Here is a 14,158-nt window from a genome sequence, read left to right as displayed (position 1 = left end):
TAAAAGTGTAGTTTTGATATATAGTTCTGTGGGGCCTATTCTTAAATATACATGAGCGTATAATTAAAAGTCAGTTCCTCTCCTACCGTTCCGACGTACCTTAATTTTTCGTTGACGTTTTATTTCAACCTATTCGTGTAAGGACCTGCATAATTAATTTTAACCCTGGGGAATACGAATCCATAATAAGCTATTACATTGAAATAGAACAGAGCAAGACATGTACTTGAAGTCTATACAAATGTGTTACGGCTACTCTGATTTTGTTAAAAATTATGTGAAACGTGTATCATAGTGTATTATTTGCTTATTATTATAAAATGAAAATGGGTGTAGCACTGTAAGAAGTTTATCTAAAAAAGGTAATATATGTTTAGGGGACGAGGCGGCTAGCAAATTGTTAATAATAAGGGCGCGTTATATTTTTAATTGATCCACTTTATTGTTTCATTAATCGATACATTACAATAAATTCTATTCTATTATTAAAGATTTATTATAATTCTATGATAATATCGAAGTTCATAAGACATAATTATTTTTAAGGCAAAAAAAGACAAATATTTTTAAATTACTTTTATTTATTCATAAATCGACCGTTGTAGTATATGAATTCGAGTTTCAAGTTAAGAAATATACATAATATATAATATCTAAATATATTTTATGTACAGACAAATAGAAAAGTAGTCAAGTATAATCAGCTATCGATAGATTCGAGCGGCGAGAGTGCAGGCAACCGGCGGGAAGCGGTGCGGACGAGGCGCACCTCGCCATAAAACGTTTAGAAAAATAGATAAATCGCTCAAAAACGTCAGAATCAGTCGAAGGGATAGAAGAGTTAAGAGCCGGTGTTATCGAAGGCGGTCAACGTAGCTTAAACGCTGCCTGAACCCGGCTCACGCGTACTCTGTGTCCGTGGAGAGCGAACGTTCTGCGGGCGAACGCCTGCCAGCACCCTCCGCCGCTGCGGGCTCCCCCGCTTGAGCCTGGGCGTACGCGAGGCTCTTTTGATAGCTGAAAAGTTGCCGCTCCAGGGAATAGTTTTCAGCCTGAAGAGCAGCAATCTCGCGCCTGAAACAAATATTCACTTTAGTGATCACCGTACTTCCAATGAAAGTAGCTGTACTGGTTTCTGATACTAACCTCATTTGATGCGCGTGTAGCCGACAAAGATCGTCATAGACATGATAAGTAGCTTGGAAGAGCAAATATGTGTCGCCCCATTCGAGGCGAACACGAAGGTCGCCGCCCGGGTGCAGAAAAGGGCAGCCAGGACGGGAGATATCCTCAACTCGCAGAACCGTCTCCATCATGAGTCCTTCGTCTGCGTTTTCTTGAGCATAGTAATGTTCAAAAGGGGCTCCAGGTAGCTCTTCGGCTTCACCTTCAGCCGTAGCTGTACTAGCTTTGACTAACCATGCCGACCAGCTCACGTACCGAAGATGATTACGTGGAACATGGTGCACGTCACGGTATAACATGTGCAAGCGTACCGTCTCCGAATGGGTATCGCATCGTAACGCCCATGCTTGCTTATCGCGATCGTAGCATGTAGATGCACGACCTGCGGCTGGAACGGCCAATTCAGCTAGTGCTCTCGCCCATACTAGTTCCACCGTCAACCGTACACCTTTATGAAGAAGACGAGATGGCGGTCGAGGCGTCCATGGAGGTGTTCGACCCTCGGTATCACAAACGCATTCCAGGGGACCTGAATGTATTCTTCGTTCACCCTCACCAAGCGATAGCGCATAGCGCACGCGACTGCGTTGACCTTCTCCAGAAAGTCGAACTAAACGTAATGTTAGTGGTTCCTTCCCACCTCCACCAGTAGCAGACACGGACCAGTCAAATCCAGCGAACGCAATTGGAGGTGTATCAAGTCGCGGCGCTCGCAGCTCATAAGAGTATAGAGTCCGGACGCGCGACATAGTGAGTTCGAGTTGGAACTCTCCACGAGCGTCCGCAAATTTGGCATTGAGTTCAGCGAGGGTGACGCAGCGGCCACGACCTTGTGCTGCACACCCGGCACTGAACCGAACTTGCTTGCCAGAGAAACCCTCATTGCTTGTGAAATGATCTCGACTAAGCAATGTAAAAGTGAAGTCGACGTAGACTCGCATACCCTCGCACGAGCCCCGCCATACCAGGTATACTCCTGAAACAAAGGACAAGTTAGTCATTTTGCATTTTTTTCTCTAATCAATAATTATGGTCAGCCTGTAAGCATAATTTTACAAACGTAATGACTTACGACCTTAAGAAAAAGGTTGAAAACCTAGTATCAGCTATATACCGATCAAATATTATCATAATTTATGACGATTACCATAAAAGTGGGATCTTAGAGGGGGCTAGATTTGCAGTGAGAAAGGTAAAATTAAGTGAATTACAATGCCTACCTAACGAGGCGTCTGTGCGACTGAACGCGACAGCCCATCGCTGGTGAGCGCAGCAGAAGTCTTTGGAGGTGACGTCGCGGTCGGGTTCCCTGGTGGCGGATCGTGTGACGACGAAGGTGAACACGTGCGTGTCGGCGCGGTCCTTGAGCCGCGTCGCGCGGTACAGCAGCGCCATGCGCCCGCGCGCCGCACGCCCGCCCCGCCTGCGCCTGCGCCTGTACACATTGGAAATGTCAATCTGACGTTTCGTAAGATTTTTATAGCTTAAAAATTAATATTATACAAACGCAATTAAATAAAAAATAGATTATGTAAAGATTTAAATGTTGAAGCCAAATTTTACCAATCATTGACACATTATATATAGGGTATCTATATAATTTAGGCACATAGTGTAACACATTGCTATAGAAAATAAGAATATATTATTTTGGGCGAAAATAAGAGGATTCCATAAGTATATTTTCACCTAAGATTATAACACCACAAAAAATAAATCCTAATCAAATAAATGGAGAGTAGGCCACGTATTATGGGATTAGTGGAGATATTGGCTTAAATTTAATCCTCGTAAATAGCGTGCGGGCACGAGTTTGCCACTTGCCGAATTACTACACAAGTATAATATTTATATGGATATAGCTTACAAATGTTTTCTTTTCTTTTACAAAAATGTGAGAATATTTTTGTAGTAATATTGATTGCCTTAGGCTTTACTGAGCTAAGTGTTTAAAATATGCACGTCAATTTTTAATCTTTACAGTGCTTGCTTTAGGTGACTGTTAGAACGCCCCAAAAATCCTTCAGACTAAATGAAAAAAGCTATTGTAGACGTGGTACCACAGTTGATACACTACAGGTTTTAAAAATTCCGACTAATAGTTCTCCATAAAAACTAAAGCTAGAGTTTTTGTACGAGGTTACCGCCGATGTCATTAGATAAGGAAATATTGTTAAGCCATTAGGGCATATTCGTACTAGGAAGGTAATCACATACATTAACCTGATTGTTTCAATAGCTATTTCGTGTCCATTGTACATCGTTATCACGTAAAATAAACATGGCATAGCTCAATGCTAGATTGAAATATTACAGATGGCAGATAAGCTAAAATATTATCATCAGTGTTTTGTTATTAAGGTTAATAAAATATGTGATTATTTTCTTATATGTCTATGTTTATAAATTGGTCGTTCATACATGTCTGTGGTTCTTACATATTGTGGTTTTACTTAAATAATTATTTTAATACATAAGCAGTACATAAATAACAATGAAATCAATGTTTATATAAATATTGTACTACGCAGAAACCGTCACTAAGTGCGGTAAAATCCTTAATGGCATTCTCAGCTACAATTATAATTTTACGATCATTCTCGCGATCAATATTCATGTATAATTAATCACAAACCTGACAAATGAAGTCGAGGCCCATTGTCAGTAAATCATAACTAAGCCGGGGAATCAACGAGTGACTTGAAACTTTCAACTAAGCCTGAGGTCGTATCTTAAAGTTGCCCTCTGACCTACTGGGAGTAGTGCCTTGACTTGTCTCCGTAATCCTCTAAAAACATTAGTTGCGGCAGGAGAGGGTTAGGGAACTAAAACCCCAGGGAAATTTATGTATTTATAACCGTGTTCAGCTTGTTTACACTTCGCCTACGCACGAAAATTCCACGGGAAATTATGAAATTAGTATATAAACTGTGGAATTTCGTATATTCAGTGTGTACAGTAAAATATAATATTTTTATAAATGTTTAAGCATGTTTTTATACCTACATTATTTTATTTGCCTATATTTAAACAATATGAAAGGGAATACTTTCGATTCGTTCCACAAAATTGTTACTTCGTTCCTTGACTTTTATTACAAGATTTTACAGCAAACGTATAAATGTGGGATGAGTAAGTAGCCAATGGGTAAAATCCCTCCATCGAAAGATGAACAAATTATATGATAGCACGGAATGAGAAAAACCATACGATAGCATGAAAATTTAAATATACCTATAAAATAGAATCACAAAATATATAAATGAAATGAGAATAGTGTAAGATTTTTATATTTAACATTATAATTATACAAACAAACATAAGTTTTGTTTTAAACCAAATCACTCAATTAGATAATTTTAAAAGCAGCTAAAATTAAATCCATTATACGAGTATATTTAAATAAAAACATTCGAACTTTTTTTGTGTTAAAACTAAACTAAATTATGCTACGAGAGTTTTGAATATACATATTGAGATAAATTTAAATTTAACTCCACTACTTCTAAACTTCACAAATCATTATAAAGTCTATAAAGATATACGAGCATGCCATACTTAAACGCTTTTTAAAACTCAGTTAAAACTTCTTAAAGACGCGGCAAATCCCTGTATTTACGACGAACACATCTATCACACTATCTAAAGCTTCACTTACCGAGTGTGTGGCGTAAAATATAAGAGCCATCTATTCGACTTAAAATTTGGCTTACACGCCTTTTCTACGGGCATAATACGGGCATTTCATAAAAATATGACCTACATTCACCTTAAAAGCTTGAAGGAAATTGAGTGCACTTTATATTTGAAATTAATGGAACTTAAGTGCTTATAGAATATTAAAGCGACTATATAAAATGGACTCTACGGATTTAAGTGTATTAATAAATTAGTTGTAAAATAATAAAACAGTGGCCACTCAATAGTGGATTGCATGCTTGTTAGCTATTACCACATTGAAGAAAATATAAACGCCTTGTATTCTAAGACATATTTAAGAACCATTTCTCGGAAGACTTAAATGAATTATGTGCATACTATTTTAATAATATACCCGCTTTCTCCTTTTATTTGCGACAATCTTTATGGAATAGAAGCGTGATAAAAATTCGTTGCTACTAACTGAAGTTGTGATAAAATTTAAAAGGAAAATATTTGAAATGTATAAGGATTTTTTTTTTCGTGAAACTGAAATTGTGAGTCGGAATTTTATTCAAACACAACTGGTGTAGCCAATGGGTGTTAAGGCACGATTACGATTCTTACGGCGCCAAAATTTGAATGCGGATCCTTATAGATCTCGACGAGACAAGACGAAAAGTAAGAATAAATTTTTTTGATATCTTGCTTAGTTTTCGAGATATCGATATTTAAAAATCGAAAAATAAAAAAAAAAATATTCTTTTAATGATGTATTTCGATAGATTTTTGGAAAAGAAAACGAAAACAAAGAATAATTTTTTTCGATATCTTGCTTAGTTTTCAAGATATTAATAAATACATTATTAAAAATGTTGGAATTTTATTGAAAAATTTTTTTGAAGATATATTTTATCCTTTATTATGATTATCACTATTATTATGATAATAGTAATAATAATTTAAAAAAAACCTAACCTAACCTAACCTAACCTTAACCTTTTTTTTTTTTTTTTTTTTCTTCTCGAGGGGGAAACCTTCAAAAGGTACCCGGTGCCGTGGGGGCGACACGGGGCTATGTGGGATTTTTACCGCACTAAAACCCCCCCGGTGGCCGTCCTCAGCGCTGCGTAGAGGACTCCGGGATCTCCAAAGGAACGCAACCGGAGTCCTCTCAGCGCACTGCCCCGTCGGGCTCCGCCCAAGTGAGATTGAATCACCCCACCGTCCGATGTACACGACGGTATGCGACCACACATACCGCCGTCCTTCCCGGGGTCGTTGGCCGGACGGTTCGAGCTCCCACTCTTACCATCCGCAATCCCGAAAGCCCCTTTTAGTCGCCTCTTACGACAAGCAGGAGATACTGTAGCCCTATTCTGGTCCCGGAACTACAGGGACAAACCTAACCTTAACCTAAACCTAACCTAACCTAACCTAACCTAACCTAACCTAACCAATACCAACTCAAATTTCAATCACCTCTAACTTCGTTGTCCCTTGCCCGATTTCTAATTATTTTATACCATCGTACTCGTCTCAAGGATACCTTTTCGCACATACTACTTCCGTTTCTCTTCGTTTTCTAAATTTTTAAATATAATTTTCTCCGTTTTTCAAAAATCAATTTTTGGTTTTTCTCATTTTCCTCCGCCGTTTCTTAACGAATTCTCTTCATTTTTCTTCTACCGTATTCTGCACGTCCTCCCCGATCCGGAGATACCAGTCGCACCCGTTTCCGCCGCGCCGTTCCTCGGCAATTTCACTTTTAAAACGCAAAAAATCGAAATTTTCGAATAATTTTTGAGTATCGATATCTCGAAAACTAAGCGAGATATCAAAAAAAATTATTCTTACTTTTCGTCTTGTCTCATCGAAATCTATACGGATCCGCATTCAAATCTTGGCGCCGTAAGAACCGTAATCCCCCCGGTGTTAAAGACGATGATACCTACAAGCATAGATTAGTAAAGATTACTCGCTCCTAACAAGAAAATGTAACCTTTTGACAATTGTCACTGTCAATTATTTTCGTGTTTGAAAAATATTAAAAATTGTAGTTTTTAGATCATTTACGAATGAAACGATAATTCTTCGCACTTTTTTCTTCGATTTCGTGTCTTAACTGCGCATGTCGGCATTATTCCGCGTAAATTACACCATGACAGCCATTAAACGGCTGACAGAAGTCAACTGTTAAAGTCATTTAATGGCTTCCTTCAATTACAAGGCGGTGAGATATCTATACTTATCTATGCCTACAAGTAAGTATATTAAATTACATACGTCTTAATTAATATTGTTAATGTCCACTAAGCATAATCCACGTTTTAATGCACCTTGTTAGGTCTTTAATTTTTAAAGGAAAATAATTCTTGATGTATCTGTACCGTTATTTATTTTTATTCTTCAATTTGAGGGATTAGTGACAAAAGAGTTTGGTGCTTTTCTTTGTGTTTCTTTCTATATTCTGTTCCGAATATACATCAAAGTTAAAGATCAGGAGTGGTGGTGGTATGCAATATAAAACAGATATGATAATCGATGAAACATTCATCAAAAACTAAACTGTTGATCACTATTTTGATATGAAAAGGATTTCGCCAGAACGTGGTAGATGTTTGCCAAAATTCTGCCATGATTCCACTACGCCAGTCAAGCGACTTTATCCAACTTGAAAACATTGAAACTCACATGTAATATTTTCCGTCAGAATGAAAGCATAAAGTTGAAAATTCAGAGATACTGACAAGACTGATAAGACTGAGATCCCATCAACAATTTTTAAACTGGCAAAACTTTACTGGGTTTTAAAGTTTGTGTCCGTCAGTAAAACTTTAACTAGCAAAACGCTAAAATATATCGAAATTATGCAAACGGCAGCTCAACTTAACGGATCTTAAATGATTTAATGGATTTTATAAAGGAAAGTTTTTCTCAGTGCACGTTTAAATTCAGTATTAAGAGTCGGTAAGAAAGTTAATTGGAAAATTCATTTCCTGAATCATTTTTGCACAAAAAGTAAAGCTGTTATGATAAAACGTAGATATTAATTATATTCAAATTCAAAGTTGGCAGGTTTTTGCATAATTAGGAATAATAGCTTGATGGTGAAAAGTCATTCCATAAAGTATGTAAGTATATCTCTTTTTTTGGAGGTTTTCCATAAAGTTGTTAAAGTGCATGAAGTTGCATACATGAAATTATACTTTTTTAAATAATATGTGAACATCCAGTCCAGTAATAGTAAGTGATCATCGCTGCCTTTATCGCTGCATTAGAACAGGGGTTTTACTGGAAGTCAATCACAGATGTGTTGCCACTTCTGAGGTCTGAGGTCACCTCTTAGTTTTTATTTTGTGCCTCAGTGTTACCGCCCGAGCGAACCACACTTATTCTACCATCTTTAAATATAAATACATTTTTAATTGAATATAGTTTTCCTCTACAATTAATAACACTAGTAACACGCATAACGATTAAAGTTAAAGTTTTAAAATCAGTATGTCCGTAGTTGTGTCAAACATACCTACCTGTTTTAATCGTACGACTGTTCTCAACCTGGTATTTAGGTTAATGACAACGAATAAAAAGAAATCGACCGTGTAACTTCGGACAGGGAAAAGTCTTCAGGGATCGTGACCTAACTTCACAGTTACAACTATAAGAATAGGTAGAATTATAAAAGGAATTTATATATGCGATTGCTGAAAGATTTTTGGTTTTAATAGTGGGTTATTTCAGTAGATGATAATCAAGGGCTTTATACCGAAAAGCTTTTACTCAAAACGTTAGTTTTACAGGACGGGAAAAAAGTCATTTAAATCAATACTAAGTAACAAACTTAGTAGTGGTTAGTAGTAGAAACACTTATTTGTTTTAATACTAATATTTTATGTAGGTAAGTACACGACTTTTATATATTTTCTAATTATTTGCCTACTAGTTAATATGCACTTAGATAACACACGAACGACATTTATCTCCCTTAAATATGGGTGAACTGACCGATGAATGATACTGAATCTTTATTAAACATCACTGTCATCTACACGGGCCTATTAGTACAAAATATTACTAATCCATGGGCCCAAAAAAGATGCAAATTTTATACAAAATCTCTACATCGAGAACCAGGACCCTCGACATGAATAACTAGTATTAGATTTTAATAGGCCGTAAAATTTTCTTTTTATGACTTCCATCACAATGGACTCCCGCATAAAAGTGTCCCGTGAACAGATAACCTTTGTTAGGTAACAAATGTGTTGACGTGTAATTTTACTTGGCAACGCTATTGAAGGCGAGTAGCACATTTTATGTGACATAAAATCCATAATAACTGCGGATAAGCATCAATCCACCGACACGGAGGAATTAGGGCGGCCACGCACTGTGATTTCACGACGGGAATATCCGTCTTTGTCATTTTAATCTACAGTTAAATTTCACGACTAACGTTTTTTTTTATAATATAAGAGTACCAGACGAGCATGCAGTCCACCTGATGGTAAGTGGCTACTGCCGCCCATGGACATCTGTAATCAACCCCAGATAGGATTAGATATTCCTACCTGAGGTCGGCCACAGATGCGCCGCTACCCCTGAGGACTAAGCTGGAACGCCTCGGAAAAGTCTGTCTCCCTTACCACACCCTTCAAACCGGAACACAGCAGCGCCTGCACTGCTGTTATTAGGTAGAAATAGGTGTGGCGGTTGTGACGCCGGAGTCGAACCACAAAGGGTTCTACCACCTTCAAAAAAAAGGGTTGCCGTCGTAGTAAAATCAGCGTAAAATCCAGATGCATTTATTATGTGTACGTTTATTTCCGTTTTCTTACACATATTTAAGTAATTAGTCGAAATATATGGCCTATTTTTCATTTGTTTACGAGTACGACTGTGCCGTAATAAGTCTTATAATAACAGTAATTTAAATTATAGTAGAAATATTGTAAAACTTATACACGCCAAGGTAATCACGAACGAAAATAAATACCAATTGTAATAACGTTTTACGTTTCAATTTAACCCTACATTCGAGTTCAATCTAAAAAAATAATACTGCCATTGTTCTCGAAAATATAATTGAATTTTTAAAAGTCTAATATTAGACGAGATCAGAGCTGAAGTATATGTAAAATGTCCGTATACCTTTTTTATCTTTTGTTTAAATGATACTTTTACATACATTATATAAATACAAAATCTTCAAAATATTTAGATTATTTTATATCTTTATACATACTGTATACATTGTAGGTACTTTTTAGCAGCTGTTGTGACGAGGAATTATGAATAAGTATTGTAGATATGTTTATTTTGCTTAAACATTCCCCTAATTAAAATTATATTATTTAATAAGCACATTAATAAATGTGCTTACCGTTTGTTATTTTTTTAATAATTTCTGAAGTAAAATTAATATTAGAATGATATATTTATTTGTTAATATTTTTAATCTTCCTTCTTTACTTAAGATTGCATCCATGAATGCAATCTACTATAACCTAAAACAATGTTGTGAAATAAAGCTATTTCGAAATTATTTACGAGGAAATTCAAAAAGTCATCTCAATAACACCATTAAAATGTTATCCTGCAAGTTATTTTAGTACCATTTAATTCAAAGTTTATTATTTGACGATGAACACTCGGTATTTTACGATGTAGCTACTTTTTAATCATGAAATGGGAATCAAGTCTAAAATCGCCGTTAAAATTTTACGACCAATTTTTAATAGTTTCTGCACTTCGAAAGGACGGCTAATAATGGCTACTATTTATAGTAGTTATAATGATTAAAGTAAAATTATTGTAGCTTAGGTACAATGAACTGAGTGCGATTAACCGCGGCTACTTTTTGCTGCGATTCAATACGACGTTTCGTGGACGCGCGTCTGCATCGCTACTAACGCGCGACTTTTTTGGACGACATCGTGTAGAGCGAGTGTCTACGCGACAGCAATACGACTTTCTCGCGTCCTTTTTGCAATTTTAGCCCTTCTTAATCGCTGCAAAAAGCCAGCGTGTTTAACTTAGCAAAGTATCAAGCAGCTAATAGTTTATTAACTCTACGAACTTTGATCACGATTTTACTCGGTTTAGTGTTAAAAGGTTAACAAGATGAGTATACATTAAAGGTTGTATCAACTGAAATACGGTTCTGACATACAGATAAGACATTTATAGGGTTGGCTAGAACAAACACGAATTGCGTTTTGATATCACGGTTCCATTGTCTAATTTAAATGTCAGTGGCATTTGTTTTAACCTCCAAAATGTAGCAATGTTTAGGCCTGATTTATATCCACAGATGTTTAATGTGTCAGACGTCTACCTAAGCACAAAAAACAGTACGTACTTTTCTATACGAAATATGATTATAAAACTTGTGTATATTTTTTTGTAAAAACAAACTGCGTAAAAATATAGCTTATTTCACTCCCGCTATTTATACCAAATCAAGGACACCTCATATTATGTTAAATTCTATCTAAGCCCTGTGGGCTGCACTGCCAAAAAATAGGACATGCATAAACGCTCTAAAAATATCAGACTTCGCAGTCGGGCGATATTATAATAAAAACCGAAATTACACTTTTACATAAATTTGAGTATTATACACCCATAACACATGCTATATACATCGTAAATAGTACTACATAAATGTTAATAAAACCTAAAATATCAAAGTATTTCTTTTGAACATATCAAAGTGTATAGTCAGCCTTAGCAACCGGGTATTAACGTCACACGACACGACGCGATGCCGAGATCAAGGTAGCGACTAGTTTCGGCTTTACTCTAAACCGAGCACTGAAGATCAAGTTTCCAGACGCCCAAATTCAATATTCCGTAGGCGGCCATCTCGTACCTTAACGTTTATGTCCCCTTACGGGACTTCAGCCTACCTACGTACATTAAATAGCGTAGCTACGAAAATGATTAAGGCATAGTTAGAAGGTCTTATGACCTGAAGAGGATTAATAAATATTTGCGTACTTTCCTCTCCAAGATAGGAAAGGTAACATGTTATATGAATTGTGTAACATTTTCAAAAGTATTCGCATATTTGCTTGAAGTTCCGTAAAATTTCTATTTATTTTAATAAAAAAAAAATATTCCAATCTATCTAATTATGTAAGTACTTACTACCCATTTGGATATTATTATTGAACTGGGCCAAAAGAAACTGGTATTAAATATTTAACAAAGACCGTACAGAAATAATATAAATGTGATTAAAATTCATATTGCATTCTTACAAAATAACAATTTCTTAATTATTACAGCATCGAACAAAAAACAATTCAATAGAACGCCGTTCAAAACCCGCTTTCAGTCGAATTGAACGAAAAATAGGAATCTTGGCGATTCGTTTTCCTCAATAACTAAGATTGAGATTGTTCGAAAGTACACAACGCCTTTGGCGGACGATTCCCCTTACGGAAATAAACGATGCTCTCAAAAGAAATTTAAATCACTTTTATAACTGGGTACAATGAGAAATGTTGAGCTAGACAAGCGAATAAAGACACTGCGGCACTTGAGTGCACTTAGAGTGAAGTATTTAAATTCTCGGAACCTATTTATAAAGTTGAGACCTACATTACTGTATGTTTGAATAGCAATTTTTCTTTTAACTCGATTTTAGTTTGCAGTTCCACTTTGTAGAGGAAATATCGATAGGGTTGTCGTTTTCATTAAAATGAAATTATTTTCATGTTTGATTTATTTGCACTTTGTTTTCTTTATCACTGCATGTATAACATTATTCAATATATCGGATTGATTAGAACATCAAAAGAACGCGTACTCATTTGGTACTACGATTCCAACAAGGTTACCATCTATTTGAACGTGATATTTTTAACATCAAAATAATCCCTTTACGGACCCACTTCTGGAACGGTTCACTTCTAAATTAAAAGTTTGGGTCATTGTCCACTATAATTAGAAATTAAACGAACTTACCTAAGTGAAGTTCCATTTCAATTGTACGAACTGCATAGTCTCGAAATGATAATGTTGACATGTAGTACACCGCCAGTCGCCAGCCTTGTGTCACGTATATTCAGAGCTAAAAACCTCGAATTCAAATAATTTAAAACAATATCCAACCTACTTATAGCGCCCCCTACCGGTAAATGTCATTAAGTTTAGAGATCCTGGGGTCAAGATGTAAGTTCATTAGCTCGATTATTTTACAACATAGATGATATTATGGGTAATACTTATCGTATATAAGTATGGGTGGGTGGGTTATAATATCATTTCGAGACTATGCAGTTCGTACAATTGAAATGGAACTTCACTTAGGTAAGTTCGTTTAATTTCTAATTGTACTTCACTGCATAGTCTCTTCAATGATAATGTTGACATGTAGATGTTTAGAGATTTGTAAAATAACGAGCGTATTAAACAAAATACAAAAACATTTAAATCCTACTATTTTTAAAATTCCTAATTTAATATATCTATTTAAATATTAATTACAGTTATCAAGTATACGTTTGATGTAACGTCTCTACTACAAAATTGAACTTAGATCTGATCCATTCAGCTATCCTTCTAAGAGGGCCTTAACTGACACTCATATGTTTAGACGTCAGCGTAGCAGCGTGGTAATGCGTGCTCTCTAATGGTATGTATTGTAAAAAATGATATATCAATGCCATCATCTTCCGTGGTTGATAAAATCTAGAAACTGTCGTCTGGGAGGTCACTGTATTATAAGATTACATAAAAGAAATAAACTTATTCTTGCAACTCTCAAGTGTTACTAGGCCTATCTAGGTAATTTTATTAAGGATGTGCTGGACAAATACTATGATTACTATGAAATAATGGTAATACTAGATTGTTTGAACACTGGTTATAGTAAGGTTTAAATTCATGTGGCAATTTAATATACAATATCTTCCGACAAGCAATTTGGTTAATATACAATAATGTTATTATTATGTTTATGTATACTTTTTAGAAGTCTCGACTAAGATGTAGGCGAATCGGTAGTAATAATGGCATTCACGGGCTTACACCAAGTGAACGTCATAATATATACGATATCTATTGCTTTTATATATTACTTATATATATATTACTTATATATTATTATTGTTTTTATTTTTTTTTTTTTCCTTTTTATTATATGAGTAATTACAATAACCAAAAAAGGTAAATAGTATTTTTTCTTCATCTCCACTAAATAATATATAATATTTTACACTTAACTCGCTAAAAATATTTATACATCAGATGTAACTATCCCAAGTAATAGCATACTTGGGATATGGAGGATATAAAACCTAATATGCATTTTAAGAACAAA

General features: G+C 35.5%; 1 protein-coding gene across 2 annotated transcripts in view; it reads right to left on the bottom strand.

Moving 5' to 3' along the window:
- Positions 1 to 456: 456 nt before the first annotated feature.
- Positions 457 to 14,158, bottom strand: part of LOC140750179 (uncharacterized) — a 31,802-nt gene continuing 18,100 nt past the window's right edge. For both annotated transcript variants that reach the window (XM_073083576.1, XM_073083583.1), the window contains 3 exons: positions 2,406 to 2,620; positions 1,147 to 2,161; positions 457 to 1,074 (listed from right to left, as the gene is read on the bottom strand). In XM_073083576.1, the coding sequence (XP_072939677.1) occupies positions 900 to 1,074; positions 1,147 to 2,161; positions 2,406 to 2,580 (1,365 nt within the window). In that variant the 5' untranslated portion in view covers positions 2,581 to 2,620 and the 3' untranslated portion in view covers positions 457 to 899. The remainder of the gene's footprint in view (positions 1,075 to 1,146; positions 2,162 to 2,405; positions 2,621 to 14,158) is intronic.

Source organism: Epargyreus clarus, unplaced genomic scaffold (assembly GCF_041222505.1).
Source record: "Epargyreus clarus isolate Ecla_fem2 unplaced genomic scaffold, WU_Ecla_fem_2.2 ptg000003l, whole genome shotgun sequence".
Classification (NCBI taxonomy): Eukaryota; Metazoa; Arthropoda; class Insecta; order Lepidoptera; family Hesperiidae; genus Epargyreus; species Epargyreus clarus.
This window is presented reverse-complemented; position numbering and strand designations above follow the sequence as displayed.